A 26030-nucleotide genomic window follows, 5' to 3' on the forward strand; every position below is an offset into this window, starting at 1 on the left:
TTGTCGTCGTGAAAGGGCAACTCTTCACCGTTGATCCTGAGAACTCCATTTTGAACATCCAATATTGCCCCCACTTTTCGTAGTACGTCCATCCCCAATATGAACTCGTCGGAGATCTCGGCAATTAATACTTGATGTTCAACTGTGGTCTGGCCAATGGATACTGACATATTAGCCTCGCCATATGTATTAATTAGCTCACCAGTCGCTGTTCTAAGCTTTACTGTTGCAGGTGATAATTTATTATGGTCTCGTACTACATCTGGACGTGCGATAGTTCTCGTTGCACCTGTATCCACCAAAAATGATCTACATCTATTACTGATACGACCTTCGATGTATAAGTTGTGGATTCCACCGGAGGACGTAAGGTTGACAGTTACTATGGGGGCTCTAGTTCTCGAGGTCGGCAGTTGCCCCTTGGTGTCGACCCGCTCTAGTTTTCCGACGGCTGTACGATCTTCTTACAATTACGACGAATGTGGCCTACGTCTCCACAATTCCAACATCTAGGCTCGCGTCTCTTTGGCATCTGATTACTTAATACTCTCCGTATCATTTCCTCCAGACGTTCATCGTTGTGTTCGTCACTTTCTTCAATGGTTCTTACTCTATGGCCTCGTGAAGTTTGACTAGCCGTTTCGTGTTCCAATGCAATAGCAAGTGCTTCATCTAAAACTTTCGGTCTTGCTAGTCGTAAAGCTTTCTGTAGTTCATTATCTTTCAGCCCATTGACGAAGGTATCTACTGCAATTTCTTCTAAAACGCTGTCTGGCACCTCTGGATAAGCCAACCGCACCACACGAGCCACATCTGCTTCAAATTCTTGCAGATTCTCACTTGCTCGTTGACTTCTACTTCGCAGTTGTGCTTTGTATACTTGTTGTAGATGGGCATCTCCATAGCGTTTTTCTAGACGAGTGAACAAGGTCTGGTAACAATTTTCTTGACCCTTGGGAATTGACCTTAATATATCTGCAGCATCACCTCGTAAAGCAGCAGTCAAGGAAACAGCCTTTTCTTGTTCGGTCCAATGATTGGCGGTCGCAATAGCTTCAAACTGTCTAAGATATATGGACCAAGAGGACTTTCCATCAAATGGTGGTAATTTGAATCTCATATTATGCGACATTTCTTCTCTCGGTAGTTCATCTTTCACTACAGGATCTAAAGCTACTGCATGAACTGACGGTTGCACTTTTGTATCGGTTATCATGCTCTCTAATTCTTTGATCTTCTCTTCTACGGCCAAAACTACTGCATTAACTGAAGGTAGCACTTTCGTATTGGTTACCATAGTCTCTAGTTGTTTGATCTTATCTTCTAACATTTCTTTACTGTCGTCTACGCTTTTCTGTATCTTATCGAATGTTCTAGAAACCTCTTCAAATTTCTCGTCGTTCTGTCTACAAACGTCTTTAATTACTTGAGAAACACTTTCAAATTTCTCGTTGCTCTGTCTACAAACTTCTTTAATTACTTGAGAAGTCTCGTCAAATCTTTTAGCAACATTTTCGAATTTATCGTCGCTTTTTCTAGAAGTTTCATCGATCTTTTGAGAAACACTTTCAAATTTCTCGTTGTTCTGTCTACTAACTTCTTCAAGTTTCTCGTTGTTCTGTCTACTAACTTCCTCAAGTTTCTCGTTGTTCTGTCTAGAAGTTTCATCGATCGTTTCAGAAACAGTTTTTAATTTCGATAAGATTACTTGTTCTGCTGACTGGAAGTGGAACGTCTCTGGGTCATCTCCGTTCTTCGTGAGGACATCCTTGAGTCGTGCTTGTAGGACTATCTTGCACCCACTGCTGTCTAATTCGTACTCTTCTAATTGTTCACGGAGCTGTTTTATGGTCAGTTCTTGTAGCAACATCTTTGGTCGGCACACACGTACTTTTCAAAATGTCTAAGTCTTTCCGAATACCGAACAATCAACGCACTCCGATTATTTCCGACGAATAAAGTTCAAAAGTCTTTTTTTTTCACTTTTCATTTATTTACACTCCACACCGTTAACACCAACTGTAGCGGTTATCAGTGTAATTACTTCTAATTACAATAAAACTAGCGGTTCGTATTTATATACGACTTTAATTATATTTATACAAGTTTACTTTACAAACTTTAGCTTAAGACTAACTCTATTTACAAATATGTCCTATTTATATATGCGATACAGATATTCCAGAAATATCTATATATCTCCAGCTATGTCCATGTGACCGCTTGCACGTCATCGTCGCTGCATCGGCGTATCTCGAAACATCGATAGTGTTCTGTCTGTCCGGAGACGGGAGCTGGTATACGAGGGTAGGTCAATAATTATTTTGTTACAATACTAACGAAGACAAAAGGCGCACCGGCCCGCTGGCCGGTGGGCCGGCGGCCCAGTCCGGGCCTGGTACCGGATATCGTTTTATAATATCCTCGTCAAATAGGATTCTGTTCTCATTAGAGCTTATACAATTACTTCCCGACGCGCGACGGTCTCCTCCTTTTTGACATTTTCCTATCTCCGTCAATTATTCTTCCACTTTTTCCATATTGAATTTTACCGCATTCTTGAATTTTTCTTCCACCTTTTCAATTTTCTGTATCTCCTCACCAATCTGATTTACCTCTTCCTGCATTTTCTCTAAATAAACCTTCATATCTTTATATTTTTCCATTCGATTTCAAAGTTTTAAGAGGAAACAGTAGCGATCACCAGGTATCAAAAACGCGTTCCAAGATTGTGGATGTAATTTTGAATATTTTTTCGAGATATTTGGCACACGTATTCGTAATATAATAAACAATGGCGGTACAGAGCCCAATTTGAAAAATGTGGAAATTACTCTGTAATTTAATACAATATTAAAAAAAAACGAGCCTGTACCGCCATTAAGAAGAACAATAAAATACACTTTCTTCAAATAAACTTTTTTATCCGATGCCTAGATTTTGTGTCATTTTGGAACAACTAAAATTTTTTATTTCATTAGTAGTTCCAAAATTACAGAAAATCTAGGCATCGGATAAAAAAGTTTATTTGAAGCAAGTGTATTTTTTTGCTCTTCTTAATGGCGGTACAGGCTCGTTTTTTATATTGTATTTAATTATAGAGTAATTTCCACATATTAATATATTTTTCAAATTGGGCTCTGTACTCTGTACCGCCATTCTTTATTATATTACGAATACGTGTGCCAAATATCTCGAAAAAATATTCAAAATTACAGCCGCAATCTTGGAACGCGTTCTCGCTACCTGTTGATCGCTACTGTTTCCTCTTAAGCAATTTTCTTTTTATTGTTTTATTATATTATCTCACTTTGTTTTACTATCTGTTCATTTTGTTGTTTTTCTTTTAAATATTTTAAAGCGAATAAAAAATAAGGTGGTTTCAAATTTTTTTTTTGTTGGTCAACTAAAATAGCAGTATGTAGGTTCAAGAAACATCAGTCATAGAATCCATTAAAATGCGTTTTCAAGGGGTTAAATATCAAACATTTTCCGGACCCCGCCTTCCGCTGAGGGTAAACCCCCGGACCCCCCGGCAGGGTGCCCCAGATCACCTTTGGCCCGGGGCCCCTAACATCGTAGTTACGGCACTGATCTTAAAGGCATATTCCAGAACAGTTATGAATAGTTTTGGCGAGTGTGTATCGCCTTGTATTACGTTGCGTTCTATGCTTATTTGTTTGGTTTTATCATGTAACTTAACACTCATTGTTGCCTCTTTATAAATATTATAGATGGGTGTACTGTAACGGTAGTCAATGTGGCATTCATTTAGAGTTTCTAAAATGCTATCAAGCTCTATAGTGTCAAAGGCTTTATGAAAATCCTTGAATGCTAGGACAAGGGGCTTATTATATTCTATTGACTTCTCAATTAGTAACTTTACTGCCTGCAGCTAGTCGTTTGTTCCAAAGTTTGATCGAAATCCAGCTTGTTCTTTTGGCTGGTTAAAATCTAGCTTCTTTTCTACTCTTGATGTCACTACTTTTGTAAAGAGTTTGTATAAGTGGTTTAGCAGGCTAATGGGTCTGTAATGTTCTAAGTCTGTCTTATCTCCCTTCTTATGCAAAAGTATTGTTACTGCGTTTTTCCATTTTTCAGGTATCGATTTTGATGAAGGCATAAGTTGAAGAGATTTTTATTTTACCTAAAAGAATGTGGCCTCCGTTTTTAATGGAATCTTTTACGACTCCATCTTCACCTGGTGCTTTTCCATTTTTCATTTTTCTCAGTGCTTGATGGATTTCGCTAGTGGTTATCTCTGGTAGTATTTCGGAGCCTTGGTTTATTATTTTCTTTGAAACAGCTTCCCTCAGATTATTTTGATTTAGCCTTTGGCTCCTATATAGTTCCAAATAAAATTCTTCTACAATATTTAGTAAATATTCTCTGTTTGATGTTATTTCGCTGTTTTTATTTTTTAATTTATGTATTTCGCATTTTCCGTTGTTCAATTTCCTTCGTTAAACTTTCAAACTTTTGTTTTCTTCTATGGTTTTCTGGATGCTATGAGTTTTAAACTTCCTTAGATCTTTTCTGATTTCCTTTGACACTTTCTTGTTGATGTCTCTTAACGCACTTTTTTCAGTATTTTTGCTTCCTCTCATTTTACTTTGCGTTCTGGTTAGTTCTCTAGTTTCTGGGCTTATTTTTTCATCCCTCTTCTGTTTTGGGCAGTTTTTTCGTTGACTTTTTTCAATGGCTCTAATTATGTTTTCATTTAAGTTATTTATACTTTCCTCTGAAGTTGTATTTCTTTCCAAAGCAGCGTTTATATGGTGTTGGTATTTATCAATATTTAATGATATAGGGTGTACAGGCTTGCAAAATTTTCTTTTTTATCAAATAGACCAGGGCGCATCTGTAAAAATATTAGTACATTTGGACGTTGAGAGGTGACTCAAAATTTTTTTGCAGAAATGGCTTGAAAATAAATCAAATAATAATATTTGTGTTATCCTCCCTCTCAAAAAGGTCCGGAACATTGTTTAAATAATCAAAATATCAAAAAATTAAGGAAAAATTAGATTTTTTTCTTGGTTTTTTGATTATAACTTTAAAAGTGTTCATTTCCGAGAAAATTTGTACTGACATAAAAGTTGCGTAATTAAATTTTCTACAATACAGAATTGGCTAAAAATTTAAAAAATAGTCACCCTTGTTGCAAAATAGCAATAATTGTGAAAAAAACATACAAAAACAAGTATTCGCATTTTACGTTTTTCAACCATTTTTGCTACACTGAGGACCTTCATATTTCACCATGAAAAACTCTATGATACAGTAAAACAATGCTGTAAATTTCATTAAGATCGGTTCAATAGATTTTGCAAAATAAATTTTGCAATCCAGCTTTCGTAAAAAAATTCATTTTTTCAAAATGTTACAGGACTGAAAATAAAGCAGATAGCAAGTTGAAAATTTTTTTTGCGTATAGAAGTGTACTGCACCTTTCATTTGCAATTTTGCAAAATTAAAATCGATTAACACCACGGCGTCAGAAATTTTTTTAAATAAACATTAATTACTGGTGCTACGCGCAGGACAGCGAATAGTTTGCTCTGATTGGGCATTCCAATGACCTATGATAATGATTGATACATTTGAATTTTTATTACATTTCGATATAAATAAATAAATTTGTTTATTGCAAAATTAACACACATACTCTATCCTTTGAAATAACACTTTTATTAGCAAAAGCTTTCTTTGTTCATATATTTTAACTTAAATAATAAAAGTTTATTATTTTTAAACATATACAATTGTTTAAACAATATTTCACAAACAATAATAAAATTAGTTTGATTTTTGTGGAATTAAAATATTAAAATACAACAAAATATAGAGTAAGAAAATAATATATTAGATAAAGATTGGAAGAAATTTTGGTGGAAATCAACTTGTGTGAATCGAACTTCGCTGTCCTGCGCGTAGCACCAAAAATTATTGTTTATTTCAAAAATTTTCTGACGCCGTGGTAATTAATCGATTTTAATTTTGAAAATTGCAAATGAAAGGTACAGTATACTTCTATAAGTAAAAAAAATTCAACTTGCTATCTGCTTTATTTTCAGTCCTGTAACATTTTGAAAGAAATGAATTTTTTTTGCGCAAGCTGGATTTCAAAATTTATTTTGCAAAATGTATTAAACCGATCTTAATGAAATTTACAGTGTTGTTTTACTGTATCATAAAGTTTTTGTGGGTGAAATATGAAGGTCCTAGGTGTAGCACAAATTGCTGAAAAACGTAAAATGCTAATACTTGTTTTTGTATGGTTTTTTCGCAATTATTGCTATTTTGCAACAAGGTGACTATTTTTGAAATTTTTAACCAATTCTATATTGTAGAAAATTTAATTACGCAACTTTTATATCAATACAACTTTTCTCGGAAATGAACACTTTTAAAGTTATAATCAAAAAACCAAGAAAAAAATCGAATTTTTCCTTAATTTTTTGACATTTTGATTATTTAAACAATGTTCCGGACCTTTTTGAGAGGGAGGACAACTCAAATATTATTATTTGATTTATTTTCAAGCAATTTCTGCAAAAAAATTTGAGTCACCTCTCAACGTCCATCTCAAAACAGATGCGTCCTGGACTAAAACGATTTCGTTCTTTTTTAAGGTCTATTTTTATTGTGGCTCTTACCACTCGATGGTCACTTCCTGTAGTAAATTTATTAAGGACGTTCACTCGCTCACGTCTGTGATAATCTGTTTTTTGTCGATAATGTAATCTATTTTATTTCTTGTTTTACCATCAGGACTTTCCTACGTCCACCTTCTATGTAGTTTTTTAACGAAAAACTGTTCATTTGGAACAAGTTATTCTATCTAACAATAAAAAACTGAAAACGTTTGTTTTCTATACTTCCACAAAATTTATTATATCTAAGTGACTACAGCTGTTTCGGCGGAGTGCCTTTCTCAAGTAATATAGTTTACAATGTGTTTGCCTTTTTAATCTTCAACTGAAGAGGTTGAGGAGTGGGGAGCTGTTTGTCTCGAGTTGGTCATTCAGAATTATATCTGTATTTTTCAGTTTATTAATTTCCATAGATTCTAAAAAAGATAGCTTAAGGCCTTTATTTTGAATATGTAGAATTTTAAACTCTTCATTGAAAGAATGATTATGATCTAGAAGGTGAAGTGCGTATGTAGAAGTGTCTGTTTTTCTATTGTTGAATGCCCTTTTGTGTTCTGCTATCCGTTTGTCAAAAGTTCTGCCAGTTTGACCGATGTACGTTTTCGGACAGTCACCACAAGTTAGTTTGTACACACCACTCTGTAGTTGCTTTCTCTTTCGGCTTTTATTGTTCTTAATATATTTGCTTAAGTTGTTGTTAGTTCTGAAAGCTGGTGTTATTTCTTTCTTTTTTATGTATCTGGCTATTGTTGTTGTTATCTTGCCAGTATATGTGAGAGAGCAGAAGGTACTGGGTTCTTTCTGTGGTGGTGGATACACTAATTTCAGGGCTTTCTTATGGAGTTTTTGGTTTAAAATTTTGTTAACTGTTTGTTCGTTATAGCCGTTGTTTACTGCTATTTGTTTAATGATGTTTAATTCTATTTCGAAGTTATTTTTTGTCATGGGAATTTCTGTCAGTCTATGTATCATAGCAAAGGAATGCCACACATTGCCAAAGTGGACTTCTTTAAACAGGCCGAAGTCAATATTTTGCCATAGTACCATAGATCTCCAGATTTATCCCCAATTAAACACGCGTGGGGCACGATGTGTCGCAAACATCCAGTTTACGGGGGAGATGGAATCTGATCAATTCCTACTAGTCCATTCTTTCACGGTTATTGCTCTACTCTAAATTTTAAAGAACCGCTTGGCTTGACATGAAATTTGGCATACGTATAGCTTACATGTCAAAGAAAAAACGTGATATAGTACCGATGTGTGCTTTTGCCCTGGGGGTGACTTCCACCCCCTCTTGGGGGTGAAAAAATATATGTCCAAAATAAGTCCGGAAAATGGGTAAACTGACTAATTTTAAGTAACTTTTGTTCTATAGAGCTTTTTAGCCAAGTCAACACTTTTCGAGATATTTGCGAGTGAATATGTTCATTTTTCAACAAAATAACTACATTTTTGAAAGGTTTTTCGCAAATAACTCAAAAAGTAAGTATTTTGTCGAAAAAAATGTTCTTAGCAAAACTATAGAACATAAAAAAGTAAAAAAAAATGGTGTACGCGTTAGGTCTCTGGATCTCGTAGAACCAGAGTTATAGCCAATGAAAAATAGATTCATATTCACCAAATTTCAAATAGAATATTTCGACGTAAAATATCCAAAAAATTAAGCACTTTTTGGGGAAAACCTATTTTAACTTTTTTAAAGTGTTTAAAAAAAGCTTTATTTCTGTTTTTACAAAAAGTTTCTAGCATTAAATTTAAGCATGTTACGCTCAAAATAAAGTTGGTCCCTTTTGTTTTTGCAAAAAAAAATCGGGAAGACCACCCCCTAATTAGCAACTTAAATGAAATTAATCGTTACCGCTCCACAAATTATTTTACTTATGTTGTGTTTATATGATCTGTAAGTTTGATCGAGTCAAAGTGCTATTTTTGAAACAATTTGGTTTCAAAGTGAAATTTTTAAAAATTTAAATTTTGAAAAATATGCTTTTTTTCAAAATAGCTTAAAAATTGTTAGAGATACCAAAAATCTCGAAAAACAAAAAAAGTCAGATTTGTTTTTCTGAATAATCATGTATTTTTTTTGTTTTTCTCTTAGACAAAAATTGATTAAGATTTGGTGTTTCTAAATTTGCATACATTCGTGATCAGTGACTCGTTCAACCCCTTTTAACTACAGCCCTTTCAATAATAAGGACTTTGAACCGATGAAACTTACAGATCATATAAACAATATACCTATACACGAGGCAAGAAACTTGTGAAGTCGTAACGATTAAGTTCATTTAAGATACTAATTAGGGGGTGATTTTCTCGATTTTTTTACCAAAACCAAAAGAGACTAACTTTATTTTGAGCGTAACTTGTTTAATTTTGATGTTAGAAATTTCTTTATAAAACAAAAATGAAGCTTTTTTAAACACTTTAAATAAGTTGTAATGAATTTTCCCCGAAATGTGCTTAATTTTTGGTTATTTCACGTTAAAGTATTCCATTTGGAATTTGACGAATATGAACCTATTTTTCATTAGCTATAACTCTGCTTCTACTAGGTGTAGAGACGTGATATATACACCATTTTTTTTAAGTTTTTTACAGGCTAAATATTTTTGCTAAAAATGTTTTTTTGGACAAAATACTTACTATTTGAGTTATTTACGAAAAACCGTCTAAAAGCGTGGTTATTTTGTTGAAAAAAATGAACATATTCACTGTCAAATAACTCGAAAAATATTGACTTAGTGAAAAAACTCTATAGAAGAAAAGTTACTTAAAATTAGCCAGTCTATCCATTTCCTGACTTTCTTTGGACGAATATTTTTTCACCCCCAAGAGGGGGTGAAAACCACCCCCAGGGCAAAAGCACATATCGGCACAATATCACTTTTTTTCTTTGACTTGTTAGCTATGTGTATGCCAAATTTCATGTCAATCCAAGCGGTCCTTTAAAATTTAGAGGTTTTGTAATATTTTACCGTTAAAGAACGGACTATATTGTTCCTTGACGTTTTTATAAATAAAAATCAATCCCAATGAATTCTAAGGTTTTAGCCACTATGTTTACTGAAAACTCATACATATCAGCCGTTACTTGTATGCCACCTCCCATTACCCACCTTCACAAATTAATTTAGTTATTAATATCCTTGTCTCCAGATTTACACATACGCCTTTGCGATGTTTGAAATAGGTCCATTAAACTTTTTCTGTCTTCTAAGTTTTTATCCAAAATGGTTACCTCGTTAGCAATGTTGTAAACTTTTGAATATTATGTTCAAATTTAGTTACACATAGTTTCAATAAAAAAATTCATGATCGGTCGGGCCTTCTCGAACCTGCACATACACCTCTTATATATTTTTTATTTACATAATACCTACCGGAAGTGCAAAACCTAGCCGTTAGTTAATTTAAGTCGAACTCGATAAAAAACAATAAATCGGCCCTTTATGTAACACCTATATTTTTATTTTCACTAAAATGTTTTAACAGACAGCCGTAAAACATTTTATTACTCTTTAATACGAAACTGTAAGCCATACATCACACACCTCTATTTTTGCCGTTCTATTTTTACTAAAAGCTTCTTTTATTTTAAAAATCTTTTAGAATTACAAACTAAAAGGCAATAAAAAAGATCGTTATTTCTCTCCTTCATTAAAATTACTATAACTTGCTGGATATTTGCCGGTAAAATAACACTCTCAAGTCTGCAGTCATGCGATCTCGACTATCTAGGTATATACTCTCACGTACCCAGTTGGGACAATTTATCACGCGCTACGTTTTTTTGACATCCATTGTATTGCGATCCATCTATCTATTTAATCAGCCCTAAACATCCATCCTTGGATATAGGCATCCTCTTCGTTCTTCCCTGCCTCTCTATCTTGGGCCATTTGCATCCATTTTGACCCAGTGTGGTTCTTCAGGTCATCTGACCATCGCATCTGTTGCCTTCCCCTTTTTCGTTTGTGGTTCCACGTTCTCCAATGTATAATCATCTCAGTCCACTTTTCATCCTTCTGCCGTAGGGTGTGTCAGGTGAACTTCCATTTAAGCTTTGCTACTTTGGTTGAGACATCTTTCACTTTTGTTTTGTTACGGATCTATTCGTTTCTTTTCCTGTCTGATAGTTTAATGTTCAGCATTTGTCTTTCCATGGGTCTTTCTGTCTTTGCTGTTTTTTCCATATTATCTTTTGTAAACGTGCATGTCTGAGAGCCATATATGGGAACAGGGAACATGCATTGATTGAAGACTCTTGTTTTTAGGTATTGCGGGTATTTTCTGTTCTTTAGTGTATAAGACAGTTTTCCGAATAATGCCCAGGCCTATCTTATTCTTCTCTTTATTCCTTCGGTCTGATTTTCTTTAATTAATATAGTGATTTGTCCTAGATATATATTCCTTTACTTGTTCTATTCTTGTTTGTGCCACTGTAATTATTAGTTCTTCTTGTTGATTGGTCATGGTTTTTGTTTTACTGTAATTCATCTTCAGTCCTATCTTTGTCGATTCTCTATCTAGTTCTTCCATCATTCTTTGTAATTCTTTACTTCTTTCTGTTATTAATACAATATCATCAGCATATCGTAAGTGATTCAGATATTGCCCGTTTATGTTTATACCGAAGACACCCCAGTGTAGTTGTTTGAACACATCTTCTAGCCGCTAGCGCTTGGTTGAATAGCTTGGGCGAGGTGGTATCTCCTTGTCTTACTTAGCTTAATAGTTGTTGTTGCCGTATTATATTTGTAATTAAGTCGGTATATCTGTAGTCTATTCTGCTGTTTTGTAGAAAATTCTTTACTGCCCAGCGCTCCACATTATCAAATGCTTTTGCGAAGTCAATATGCGATCTATTTTACATAAAACAATAAACAGTACATGTGGGTGTTAAGAGAGTGACACAGTCAGTATTCACCCAGTGGTGATTACCTAAAAGAATTCAAATACAATTGCATTAATTTAGTGTTTTAGTTTAGTTTCTATTAGTGCTGAGGTCAAAAGTGTCTGTGCTGTTTTTTATCTTCAGCTCTGTAGGGGTGTCAGGATATTGGTGACCAATATGTTAAAGTTACCCTGCAGTATTGCAGAGTTGTCTTAGAACTTTTGATTGAAACCACTGAATTTTGCGCAGGTTTGTTTGGCTGGCAGTTCCCAGATTTGGATGCTATACGTCCAGATGGGTTTCAGAACATATTTGTAGATAAGCAGTTTTTTGCCTAGTAAGGTTTCGGCATGATTGTATATGAGTCCCAATTGCAGTCGATTTTTCTAAATATGCTTATGCCATGTTAGACCGATGGCTAGGTAAATCCCCAAGTATTTCACGTCACTTTTTATTGGCATTTGCGTGTTGTTAAAGGTTACGACATAGCAAATTGGTCAGTTTTTAAACTCACCGTCTATTATAACTTCAATATCGAGTATTAATCTGGGTCTTTTATAATCAACCACTTAGATGGTTGCATCTCGTTTTATGTTGAAGACAACATACAGTCATGACTAATACAATTAATTTATTTGTCTGCTTATTTATTGTCCACACTTTATATATTAATATGTTTTGTCTAGAAACGTGTTAAAAATGCAATTTTTAGCACTCCATAGGAGCCTTAAAAATGTAACTTTAAAGCACTGGGTGCTTTAAAACTTTTAAGGCACTGCAGTTAAAAGTTAAATGTCAAATTTTGAAAGCAAACGTCAAAATATTTATATTTCATTTATTAACATTAATATTAATAGTACAATTGCTTCAAAACTTCCGTAAACAATTAAGTCAACAATGGTTGCTAAGGTCCGTAATATACGATGCAATTTAAAACTATCTCCTTTCAATGTATTAAAGGTTTTTTAAAAGGTTTTTTAAAATTTAATTTAACCTTTAACTACCCGCGTATCAAGTTATACCTAACATAACTACACGCGTGGCGTACTTCATACGCCACAAGAAAATACACTTTAAAACAGCGGATTTGTTTATTTTTTTTTTTAAAATACACTTAGTTGTTTGTTATAAACCTTATTCAGCATCAGTGAATACTTGGGAGTTCCTTCTCAGTAAGCCAATTGGGATTTATAACTGGAATCATGGAATAACTGGATTCCATGATAAATAAAATTACTAATAAAACATTTTGTGTAATGTGATTTTTTACAGGAGAAAAAGTATTGTTTATAAAGAAAAATATATTTTGTGCCATAATGACTAAATAACAATTGAAATATGTACTTATATTACGACTTATATTAATATAATCGTGGCGTATATTGTCCACCACCGGAAACAACAAATAATAGGTAAACTGTAAATTACGATCTTCCCAGAACGCCGATTATAACGAAACTAAAACCAAATTGTAAAGCACATTCAAGTGATAGGTTAGAAAGATAAACAAGCTCAAAAATTAAATTTTTGAATATATTTGCAGTAGAATTCTTATATTTGGCGTACAAAATACGCCAGCGCGTGTAGTTAAAGGTTAAACTGTGTTATTGCATTTTTAACACGTTTGTAGAAAAAATATTGTATGATATACGTGTTAAAAGTATTTAATACTTTTATAGTAAACTTTTTTATAGTAAAAGTAAAAATTACTATTTTCTACAAACGTGTTAAAAACGAAATTTTTAGCACTCCATAGGAGCCTTAAAACTGTCACTTTAAAGAACTGGGTGCTTTAAAATTTTTAAGACACTGCAGTTAATAGTGAAATGTCAAATTTTCAAAGCAAACGTCAAAATATTTATATTTCATTTATTCATCATCATCATCCTGGTGCTACAGCCCTTAGAGGGCCTCGACCTTCTCAAGCGTTCTACGCCATTCTGTTCTGTCCCTTGCCTGCACTTTACAGTTGCCGACTCCGATCTTCTCGGCATCTTGTGTTACCCCGTCCATCCACCTCAACTTTGGTCTACCCCGTCTTCTCATTCCCACGGGTTGAGCTGTTAGAATCCTTTTTATCATGTTCGATTCAGGGGCTCGGGCTACATGTCCTGCCCACTGCAGGCGATTTCGCTTAATTATAGTGATAATATCTTTTCCACCAAACGTTTGCTTGTAGATATTCTGCAGTTCAAAGTTATATCTACGCCTTCATATTCCGTCCTCACAAACCGCTCCGAATATCTTGCGTAGTACCTTTCTTTCAAAAATTGATAGAGCGGATTCATCTGTTTTAGTTAGCGTCCATGCCTCTGAACCATATGTGAGAACGGGGACTATCAATGTTCTATACAGCCTTATACGAGTTTTTTGAGACAGACGTTTGTTAGATAAGTACTTTGATAGACCATGATAACACCTGTTTGCAATTATTATTCGCCTTTTTATTTCCTCAGATGTGCCATTATTGGGGTTAACCGATGTCCCTAGATATATGAACTCTTTGACCGCTTCGAAGTTTTGGTCATTGATGATTAGATCTGCATCAACATTTCCAGCTCTTGTGTTTGTGTTGGTCGCCATGAATTTTGTTTTATTTTGATTTATATGTAACCCCATTAGTTCTGCTGCTGCTACTAGATCGGTTAGGATTTCCGCAGTTCTCGCCCTGGTTCTTGTTATAATGTCCACGTCATCTGCATATGCAAGAATTTGGACTGATCTATTAAATATTGTTCCTCTGCTATCTAAATTAGCGTCTCGTACAACTTTTTCTAAGGCTACATTAAAAAGCTGACACGCCAGCGCATCTCCCTGCCTTAACCCCTTATGTATTTCGAATGGGGTTGACGAGTCGTTTTGAATTTTTACTGCTGATAGCATCTTCGCCATTGTCAGTTTTATCATAGATATGAGTTTTTTCGGAATTCTCAACTCATTCATAGCATTGTAAAGACTTGGTCTTAAGACACTGTCATATGCCGCTTTAAAATCGACATATCTATGTTAAACTCTTGCGCTTTTTCGAGGATTTGTCGTAGTGGAAAGATCTGGTTAATGGTTGAACGTCCGCGCCTGAATCCTGCCTGATATTCTCCTAGAAACGTTTCGGTATAGGGCTTCAATCTCTCGTGTAAAATGTTTGACAATATCTTGTATGCTACATTTAGGAGAGTTAGTCCGCGGTAATTATTGCATTTCAGTTGGTTTCCCTTTTTGTGTAACGGGCATATTAAGCCTAAACTCCATTCTTCAGGCATTTGCTCCTCAGACCAAATTTTACAAACAATTGCTCGCATCACCTTGGTGATCTGCTCTCCACCGTGCTTAAATAACTCTGCTGGGATGCCATCGCTGCCTGGAGATTTGTGGTTCCTTAGTTTTTCAATAGATATTTTCACTTCTTCTACCGAGGGGGGTTCCATGAGCTCCTCATTTCGGTATTCCAGCTCTATGTTGTTAGTAGGTTCCCCTTCCAGCAACTCTTAAAAGTGCCCTACCCATCGTAACAGGATATCATCTTTGTTGGTAAGTAAGTTACCTTCCATATCATTGCAATATTTGATTCTCGGTTTGAATCCTTTTCTAATAGTATTTATTTGATGGTAGAACTTTCTTGTTTCTCCGTGACTCATATGGCTTTCAAGTCGTTCTAATATGTCATTTTCTGAGTCTCGTTTCTTTTTTCGGTGTATGCGTTTTTCCTCTCTTCTTAAGTTTTTGTATCTATCTATTGTTGTCCTAGTTTTCCGTTGTTGCATGGTCCTAAATGCCTTGTTCTTTTCATCTGTTATTTTTTTTGCAGTCTTGGTCGAAACAGTCGTTTCTTTCTTGGGTTCGGAATATTCCCAAGGTGCTTTCGGCTGCTAACTTCAGAGCCTCCTTGCAGTTGTTCCACATTTCCGTGCTTGACTGGTCGACTGCCCAGGTGTGTTCTAGGATTTTTTTTATATTTGACTGGAACTGTTTCTCTATGTTTTCATTTTTTAGAATATGTAAATTATATTTTACTTGTCTAGTGCCCCTTTCTTTCTTGGCATTGGAAATTCTTTGTCGTAACTTGGCTTCTACCATGAAATGGTCTGAGTCAATATTTGCGCCTCTGTAACTTCTCACGTCCATTAGGTTTGTAAAGTGCCTTCTGTCAATTATAACATAGTGAATTTGATTTGTGGTATTTCCATTTGGTGATATCCAAGTTGCTTTATAGATATTTTTATGATTAAAACATGTACTTCCCACAATTAAATCTTTGGAAGCTGCCATACTAATACTTAAGTCTTAAACCATTGTCATTAGTAACGTCATGAAGGCTGTGTTTACCAATATAATCTTGGTAGCAAATCTCTTTTCCTATCTGCGCGTTCATGTCTCCAATGATTATTTTAATATCGTTTTTGGCACAGTTATCATATGCTCTTTCAAGGTCTTCGTAGAATTGATCTTTAATTTCTCTCTAAGCCCGATTTAAGGTTTTTTTAATTTAATTTAAACTGTATTATTGCATTTTTAATATACAATATTTTGTAGAAAACATATTGTATGATATAGGTACGTGTTAAAAGTACATTTTAAGGCACTCATGTGAATTGCAGAATGAGCGAAGCGAATTACCTAACCTAAACCTTCACATGCGTGCCTTAAAATTGTATTTTTAACACTTATATAATAAATAACTATTGTTTCTCTTTTAGACATATCTCCGTTCAATTCCATGGAAATATTACAGATATTATAGTCAACATATTATCTGAATTCATAACTACATTCCTGCATCCATTACTACAAGGCATAATCGAGGCAATAATAAAATTAATAGCAGGTGGCGTAGTAAGTGAAATTAACAAACTTCTACAACAATTAGTCAATCCAAATGCAACCGAGTTTATTATTGAGGAACTACTGGTCCAGCTTAACAAAACTCTTGTAAATTAATTACCTATATATTTCTATATATTTACTGTTTAAATAAATTAAAAAGATTGTGTAAAATTAAATAAAAATTATATTTTTCATGTTAAGCTGAATAAAATAAGCATTATTTATTTGTTTTGTTTTTAAAACTCTGTAAGCTATCAGAAAATACCTAAAAAATACCTGAAATATACCTGAAAATCTAAATGAATACTTTGATAATGTGAGTAAAAATATAACATCCACTATTTGCCAAAACAAGATTCTATTTCCTATCTCCCTAATTCAAGAAAAGTCTTAAAATTCATTCTATTCATTCTATAAGAACAGTTGATAAAAATATGAACTGAACCAAACAATCAATAGTATCAAAAGCCTGAAGCCCCTTCCTGTAGTACTGATGGTCTATCTATACAAATTTGAAAGCTTGGAAAGAGTGGAAACTTATAAAAGGAAGAAGAATGTAGAATATAGGGACAAAATAAAGAAAATTTGGGATCCCAAAACATAAGAACAGGAAAAGACAAAGCAATTAATGCGGGATAATATTATTTATTTATTAAGCTCAACACTCAACAGGCCTTGTAGGCCTAGGACTAAAACTTTTACATTTCTGATTACATTTTATTTTAGTCTTATAAATTTTATTTTATTCTATTTAAGTCTTTTTATACACTCCTTCACCTCCACATTCCATATACTTCTGTTCAATGCTAGTTCTTTTCATATCTCAATGTTACTTTTCTTCAAATCTTCCTATTGTCCTTCCATCTTTTTCTTGGCCTTCTTTTCCTTCTCTTTGGTATTGGTCTTCGTGCGAGTACACTTTTTAGTATTCTTTCACTTCCCATTCTTTCGATGTGCCCCAAATATCATACAGTTTGTGAACATATTATTAGAGCCACCTCAGAAAATTGTACTTTGTTTAATAATGGTATGTATTTTTTTTATACGATCCACGTTGCCTTTGAAACTTTAGAAATGGATGGTATGTTTCTATTGGAGTGATTAGTGTTAAATAATAAAATTTTTATTTCTGCTATTTTGCTTGGTGAGATGTTTTTGGCCTTCCCCATGATGTTCTGATACCACTAGTGTAACGAACGTGCAATGTTTATAGACCAGGGCGCATCTGTAAAAATATTAGTACATTTGGACGTTGCGAGGTGACTCAAATTTTTTTGCAGAAATTGCTTGAAAATAAATCAAATAATAATATTTGATTATACTCCCTCTCAAAAAGGTCCGGAACATTGTTTAAATAATCAAAATGTCAAAAAATGTAGAAAAAATTTAATTTTTTTCTTCGTTTTTTGATTATAACTTTAAAAGTATTCATTTCCGAGAAAAGTTGTACTAACATGAAAGTTGCATAATTAAATTTACTACAATATAAAGTTGGTTAAAAATTTAAAAAATAGTCACCCTTGTTGAAAAAACGAAAAAATATGCGAAAAAACATACAAAAACAAGTATTCGCATTTTACGTTTTTCAACCATTTATGCTACACTTAGGACCTTCATATTTCACCCAGAAAAACTTTATGATACAATAAAACAATATTGTAAATTTCGTTAAGATCGGTTTCATAGATTTTTCAAAATAAATTTTGAAATCCAGCTTTCGCAAAAAAAATTCAGTTTTTCAAAATGTTACAGGACTGAAAATAAAGCAGATAGCAAGTTGAAATTTGTTTTTGCGGATAGAAGTGTACTGTACCTTTCATTTGCAATTTTGAAAAATTTAAATCGATTAAGACCACGGCGTCACGAATTTTTTTAAATAAACATTAAATATTGGTGCTACGCGCAGGACAGTGGATAGTTTGCTCTGATTGGACATTCCAGTGACCTTTGATAATGATTGATACATTTTAATTTTTATTACATTTCGATATAAATAAATAAATTTGTTTATTGCAAAACAAAAACACATACTCTATCCTTTGACATAACACTTTAACTAGCAAAAACTTTCTTTGTTCATATATTTTAACTAAGAGAATAAAAGTTTATTATTTTTAAACATAATATACAATTGTTTAAACAATATTTCACAAACAATAATAAAATTAGATTGATTTTTGTGGAATTAAAATATTAAAATACAACAAAATATAGAGTAAGAAAATAATATATTAGATAAAGATTGGAAGAAATTTTGGTGGAAATCAACTTGTGTGAATCGAACACCGCTGTCTTGCGCGTAGCACCAAAAACTAAAGTTTATTTAAAAAAATTCCTGACGCCGTGGTAATTAATCGGTTTTAATTTTGTAAATTGCAAATGAAAGGTACAGTACACTTCTATAAGCAAAAAAAATTTAAACTTTCTATCTGCTTTATTTTCAGTCCTGTAACATTTTGAAAAAATGATTTTTTTTGAGAAAGCTGGATTGCAAAATTTATTTTGCAAAATGTATTGAACCGATCTTAATGAAATTTATGATATTATTTTACTGTGTCATAAAGTTTTTCTGGGTGAAATTTAAAGGTCCTAAGTGTAGCATAAATGGTTGAAAAACGTAAAATTCGAATACTTGTTTTTGTATGGTTTTTTCGCAATTATTGCTATTTTGCAACTAGGGTGACTATTTTTAAAATTTTTAACTAATTCTGTATTGTAGGAAATTTAATTACGCAACTTTTATGTTAGTACAACTTTTCTCGAAAATAAATACTTTTAAAGTTATAATCAAAAAACGAAGACAAAAATCGAATTTTTCTTTCATTTTTTGACATTTTGATTATTTAAACAATGTTGCGGACCTTTTTGAGAGGGAGGATAACTCAAATATTATTATCTGATTTATTTCCAAGCAATTTCTGCAAAAAAATTTGAGTCACCTCTCAACGTCCATCTCAAAACAGATGCGCCCTGGACTATTACTAAATTCACCAAAAATAGTATAAGACTGTCAGAATATCACTAGAGTGCAATGGAAACTCTCAAAGTTTATTATAACTCTAAACACCAAGAATACAAGATATGTAACAGGCAAATGAGTTGCAAGCTAGGCTGGGCAGCACTGACAAACAATGGCATCTGAGTCACGCATTGCCACACACACACACACACACACACACACGTGTTACCACTATTGTCAGACTATTTATTGCACTTTCATAAAGTGTAACAAGACAGTCAAATGTAAACAAACGCATTAATATATTATGCAACTCAATTATATACCCTTTCTCTAAAACATTGAATTTTACTAGGTGGCTCTAAGAATTTGATCACCCACTGTATTATCTGTGATTTGATCGTCGACGTTATCGTTGGCTCTTTATACAGTTCTTCCAATTCTTTATTGGTTATTTTTCTCCACTGACCTTCTATTTTCACACCTCCATATATTGCTCGTTGCATTTTTTATCCCATCCTTCTAAAAGGTCTGTTTCTGACTTTTTGAGCACCTATGTTTCACATGCGTATGTGAACGTCTGATGAACATATGCGTATGTCTGATAACAGTCTTATAAATTCTGATTTTTGTTTTTCTTGATAAGTATTTGGATTTCATTAATGTTCGTAATGCTCCATACTTTTTATTTTCTTTAGCTATTCTTGCCTTTATCTCCCTTTTCTCATGACCATTTTCATCTATTTTGGCTAATACGGAATAATATGATTGTTACAAATACGTTCTTTGAATTACCTAATAGACGTTTGTACACGTGAAAATCGCCAAAAGATAATGAGAAATCAAATTTATTATATTATGATCAAAGAAAGATATCGGAATAGTATTACAGCAGTCAAAACACAACCTGGAGCAGATATATTATCTAATCATAATCTCTTAGTAGCTCACATGAAAATTAAAATGAAAAGAATAGAGAAACCAGCAAAAGAAGAAAGAACTGATATAAGTGCACTAAGAAATCCAGAAATCAGAGGAAATATCAAAGAAAGAATTAACGAACGTCTAAACACCGTACAGATTGAGGGGGAATACAGTGAAGAAAATATTAACAAAAACTGGGAAAAAATAAAGGCTGACTTAATAGAACCTTCAAAAAAGTATCTACGCAAACCCAAAGAAAAGAAAAAAGATTGGATGACAGACGAAATACTAAACTTAATGAACAAAAGAAGAGCATATAAGAACAAAAATAAATCGTTATACCAGCAAACACAAAACGAAATACGGCGACAAATTCGCATAGCAAAAGAAAATTGGTTAAAAGAAAAATGTGATGAAATCGAAACGCTACAACATAAACATGACAGTTTTAATTTACACAGGAAAATAAAAGAATTAACTAGAAAACCAGAATACAAACAACATATACTAGTTGATGAAAAGGGATGATAGTAATGGATGCAGAAAACAAATTGTTGGTATGGACAAACTATATAGAACAGCTATTTAACGATAACCGAGACACAATAGATAACGAATATTTCGTTGAAGAGACTGGACCAGAAATAACAGAAAGTGAAGTAAAACACACCATTAAAGAACTGAAAACTGGGAAAGCTGTAGGACCGGACGAAATACCGACAGAAATATTGCAACTTATAGCCGGCTGCAATATACATGTAATTGTCGAATTATTTAATATCATATACAGAACAGGTATATTACCTAAAGAATGGCTTCTATCAACATTCGTGACTATAGCGAAAAAGAGAATCGCCAGACAATGTTGCGAACACCGTACCATCAGTCTAATGTGCCACATACTCAAAGTATTTCTAAAGATTATTCATCGTAGAATATACAAAAAATTAGAACAAGACATTGGACAAACTCAGTTCGGATTTAGAAATGCTCAAGGAACCAGAGAAGCATTATTTGCAGTAAATGTGCTAATACAGAGATGTCTAGATGTAAACCAGGACATCTATGTCTGCTTCCTAGATTACAACAAGGCATTCGATACGGTGAAACATAATCCGTTAATAAAACTACTGAGAACAAAGAACATCGACACACGGGATATAAGAATAATAAATAATCTGTATTATGAACAAGAAGCTGTCATAAGAAAAAATTATTTAAACACCAATAAAATAAAAATCAAAAGAGGCCTTAGACAGGGCTGTGTCTTGTCGCCATCACTGTTTAATGCATACTCAGAAGAAATATTCAAAAAAGCATTAGAAGATGAAGTAGCAGGCATAAAAATAAATGGCCTACACATATGTGAAATTAGATACGCCGATGACACAATACTAATAGCAGAAACTATTACAGATCTACAAAGAATTTTCAATAAGGTTTTTGCAACAAGTGAAGAATTTGGTCTGCCACTAAACATAAAGAAAACGAAATTCATGGTTATATCAAAGAAAAATATTAGAAACATCAATCTACACGTAAATAATAAGACGATAGAACGAGTTCAGAATTGTAACTATTGAGGGACGAACATTAGTGAAACAAATGATTATACCAAAGAAATCCGAATTAGAATAGAAAAGGCTAGAAGTGCATTCACTAATATGAAACAAATATTGTGTAGTAGAGACCTCAGCCTAGATCTTAGAAAGCGAGTACTAAAAAGTTATGTATTTTCTGTTCTTTTGTATGGTGTGGAGACATGGACTCTCAATAAACAATGCCTCAATAGATTGGAAGCATTTGAGATGTGGACGTATCGAAGAATGCTGAGAATCTCCTGGACAGACAGAATAACCATTGAGGAAGTACTAAGGAGAATACAGAACAGCAGGGAGATACTGGATTCCATCAAAATAAGCAAAACTTCAATACTTGGGTCATATAACACGTGGTGACAGATATGAACTCCTAAAATTAATTATGCGGGAAAGATTCAAGGAAGGCGCAGCATAGGTAGGAGAAAAATGTCTGGATGCAGCTCAACTGAACTCTTTCGGGCTGTAGTGTCGAAAGTGAGAATAACAATGATGATTGCCAACCTTCGTCGCGGAGATGGCACGTAAAGAAGAAGGATAAAGATATTTGGTGGAAAAACACCTCTGTATAAATAAATAAGTGAAAGTATAGAACACCCTCTTAATCAAGTTGATTTCGACTGGTTAGATAGTTGTTGCTCTTTAGATATGAAAATTTACACAGTCGAATACGTCAGTACCAGTTGAAGCTTACATTAGGTACAATACGATATTTGTCTTAAGCCGGCAACTCACGATACTGCGGTGTCGTTCGGCAAAATCGTCGATGATATCAATTCTGCAGTACTGCAGCATAAAAACCAGTTTCTCTGCGGTAAAATTGTAACGATTTTGTTGGATACACGATCACACACGATCAAATTTTTTGTCAGTTAGTCGAATTCGACAAAATTGAACGACGCCGCAGTATCGTGAGTGACCGGCTTTAGGTACCTACTGCTAATTTCTTGCTTACTGCTAACATTTAAGGACAGTGACGTTGCCATTTTATGATTATTTGTTATTTATGATAGCTGTATGAAACAAATTATAGGTACATCACTTATTTGCACATTGCTTTCTTCTTACAAAAAATTGTAATTTGTTGTCTAACTAATAAACATGTAACGAGTATTTCTTCTTACTGACATTTTTTCTTAATTTTTTATTTTATCTAATCAAAAACTGTGTAGCTATTTCCTTTATTGATAAGTGCCTTCTGTTATTATCGATAGTTTTGATATAAATAGCACCTTTTAGTTAAAAATTTTATTGCAGGGTTGTATTCTAATGCATATTTCAAACATCCAGTGAAACAAAAAAATGTTTCAGTAAAAGTATCTGATCTCCACCAAATTATTTTAAAAAAAGCTAGAAATAAAAAATATGTCTCTCTTTTCAGTAGGGGAGACAGGGGCACAGTGGTCACATTTTTCCAAAACATAGCCCATCTTTTTTATCAGGTACTATAGATCCAAAATATATACGTTACCATCAACTATGGTCTAAAGGCGCATCCACATTATGCCATGCCTTGCCGATCGGTATTGCCGATCGGCAAAGCCGCATGTAGTACGGACGCAATTGCGGCTTGGGTTCGGGGCCGAAAGCCGAACCGATTCCAAACCGGATTGATGGCGGTCTCGATGAAAGAGAACCGTACCGATCAGTGTAGTGTGTACGTTTTGTAGGCAATCCTCGTCGGCATTCAGTGAGGGATCAGTGCAATTGATCACGAAGACATCTCGTGGCCTGTCGATTCACAATAATTGTGTGCTTTATTGTTATTCGGGAAATGGAGTGGAATGAAGAAAATACACAAAACCTACTTGAAATGTATCATGAGCGCCCCGTTCTGTGGAACAGCCGATTGGCAGATTATAAAGACCGGAACAAACGTCGCGATGCATTGTTGGAAATAAGCGTATCTTTTGGAGTGGAGAAAGAGGAAATCGAAAAAAAGATTAGATATCTCTTAAGTCACTTTGCACGGGAAGTAAAAAAAGAGAAAGATTCAGAAAAAAGTGGTAATGGAACCGTAGAAACTTACAAAAGTAAATGGTTTGCGTATAAGTTAATGGAATTTCTGAAGGATAAGAATAAACCTATTGTAACGCAAGATTCAGAGGTATGTATATCATATTTACATTGTAGTAGATACTTTATTCATTCTTAATAATTGAGTTCATATTTATACATAAATTTAAAAATATTGATATAATCATATTGGTATATCTTATTTCATTTATCATATTGAAAAGGCAATGCTCCTTCTTGAGAAATGAAGAATTCGGCCAATTCGTTTCTCACATTTTGTGCCGCAGCTCCACTCCTTCTTGCCCTTCTGCCAAAACTGACCAATTCATTAGAGGAAGCATTTCGTTTCCAAAGCCCAGGATTAATTGCTCCAGTATCCGAACATTCTACATCAATCATTCCAGGTGGAGTGTAAAGATTTCTTGAAGTGTTTTTTCGCAAGAAATTGTGTAGGTGAATTAAGGCCAAAACTACGTTCGTTGCAGTTTCTGGTTCCAACAACATGGGCCTACGAAGCACTCGGAAAACAGCACTTAAAATGCCAAAAGCATTTTCTGACACTCTTCTTACGCGGCTCAATCGATAGTTGAATATTCTATTTTTTTTAACCTTTTTCCTGATGTCCTGCGAATGGCTTCATTATGTTTTTTGATAGTGGGAATGCGTCATCCGCCACAAAAACAAATGGAACATCAGTGCTTCGTCCTAGTAATGAACAAGCAGGTGGAAGGTTTAGGGTATTTTCTTCAAGGCACTCTTTGAAATATGAATCGTTGAATACGCCCCCGTCCGATATTCGTCCCTGACATCCCACGTTTGCATATATAAAATTATAATTTGCGTCTACAACAGCGAACAAGACAATGCTAAAGAAGCTCTTGTAGTTGAAAAAATCGGTTCCTGAATTTATAGGAGCTTGTATTGATATATGTTTGCCGTCCATAGCTCCGACACAATTTGGAAAATTCCATTTGTCGTTGAACTGCTTGGCTATAAAGTACCAACTTTCGTTAGTTTTAGTCATCTGAAAATAAAAGTTACATACCATAAACAGACGAACGAACTATAAATTGCAAAGCAAAAAAGTGGATTAATTTAGAAATTAATATTTTGTTTCAGGGTAAACGAAAACGAAAGGAAGAAGATTCACAAGAAGTAGAAACAGACGATGGAGAAGAGTCGCTACAAGTATTGGAACAGAGCATTGATGGTTCCGAAAATGAGGTTGGAACAACAGCTCAATCTCAATCTAAATCAAACTCAATTAACATTGTGAAGTCCCGTGGTCGAAAAAGTATGGCTACTAATTTACCAATTGTAAACGAGGCAGTGAATCTTATGCGATCTATTACTACTAAAAGGGCTGAAAAGGATGAATTTTCATTGTTTGGTGAACAAGTTGCAATGAAGCTTCGAAAAATTGTGTCGCCATTTGCTAGATTTTCCGTTCAGAATATAATTAATACTGTTCTATTTGAAGCAGAAATGGGCAAATACGATAATCCTCATTTCATAAATCATTCTCAGCCATCTACTCCACAAGCATATCCACTGCAATCATTCAATGTTGCCCATAATTCAATACCATCTCCAGGACATTACCCCAATACATTAAGTGGTCGGAGTTCGACATCAACTTCTACTATTAATCAAGATGAGGACATTCACACTCTCTTATTGACGTTGTAATTTCTTATATTTTTAAATATATAACAAACTACGATGAATAGTTATTTTTTCTTACCTTTACGTAATCTTGAAGAGCATCTATGAGCGCTTTGCATACCTCTGCAACACATTTTGAAATAGTTTGCTTAGATATTTTGAAGGTATACATGAGAGAATGGTAGGAATCTCCACTGGCAAAAAAACGTAGCGTAACTGCAAGTCGTTCAGAGGCAGGAATTGCTGCTCTAAATGACGTATCTTTTCTTGAAGTAACAGGTCCAATCAAATCTAATAATGTTTGGAAATCTGTTTTGGTCATTCGAAAAAAATTTCTGAATCCTGCGTCACATCTATATTCCAAATTTAATTCATCTGCGTCGTCAGAAATCAAATCTTTCATAAGATACGTGGCACTGTACCTATTACGACTTCTGAGGCTTGGGCGAACCCAAAACCTCTTGGGACGTTTATATGAAGTAGAGGCAATTATT

General features: G+C 33.9%; 3 protein-coding genes across 3 annotated transcripts in view; 2 read left to right on the forward strand and 1 right to left on the reverse strand.

The window, feature by feature from the left end:
• The window catches only part of LOC114333557 (uncharacterized), a 69365-nt gene extending 52767 nt beyond the window's left edge, over positions 1 to 16598 (forward strand). The window contains exon 5 of the mRNA XM_028283446.2: positions 16248 to 16598. Within this exon, the coding sequence (XP_028139247.2) occupies positions 16248 to 16488 (241 nt within the window). The 3' untranslated portion in view covers positions 16489 to 16598. The remainder of the gene's footprint in view (positions 1 to 16247) is intronic.
• A 6670-nt stretch (positions 16599 to 23268) lies between these two features.
• Positions 23269 to 25603, forward strand: LOC126880296 (uncharacterized). Its single transcript, XM_050644090.1, has 2 exons — positions 23269 to 23962; positions 24991 to 25603. Exons 1-2 carry the CDS (start codon positions 23630 to 23632, stop codon positions 25558 to 25560), a joined length of 903 nt encoding a protein of 300 aa, XP_050500047.1. The 5' UTR covers positions 23269 to 23629; the 3' UTR covers positions 25561 to 25603.
• LOC126880297 (uncharacterized) lies at positions 24461 to 25715 on the reverse strand. Its single transcript, XM_050644092.1, has 2 exons — positions 25616 to 25715; positions 24461 to 24895 (listed from the first exon to the last, which is right to left on the reverse strand). Exons 1-2 carry the CDS (start codon positions 25706 to 25708, stop codon positions 24476 to 24478), a joined length of 513 nt encoding a protein of 170 aa, XP_050500049.1. The 5' UTR covers positions 25709 to 25715; the 3' UTR covers positions 24461 to 24475.
• Between the last annotated feature and the right edge of the window lie 315 nt (positions 25716 to 26030).

Source organism: Diabrotica virgifera, chromosome 2, assembly GCF_917563875.1.
Source record: "Diabrotica virgifera virgifera chromosome 2, PGI_DIABVI_V3a".
NCBI classification, from domain to species: domain Eukaryota; kingdom Metazoa; phylum Arthropoda; class Insecta; order Coleoptera; family Chrysomelidae; genus Diabrotica; species Diabrotica virgifera.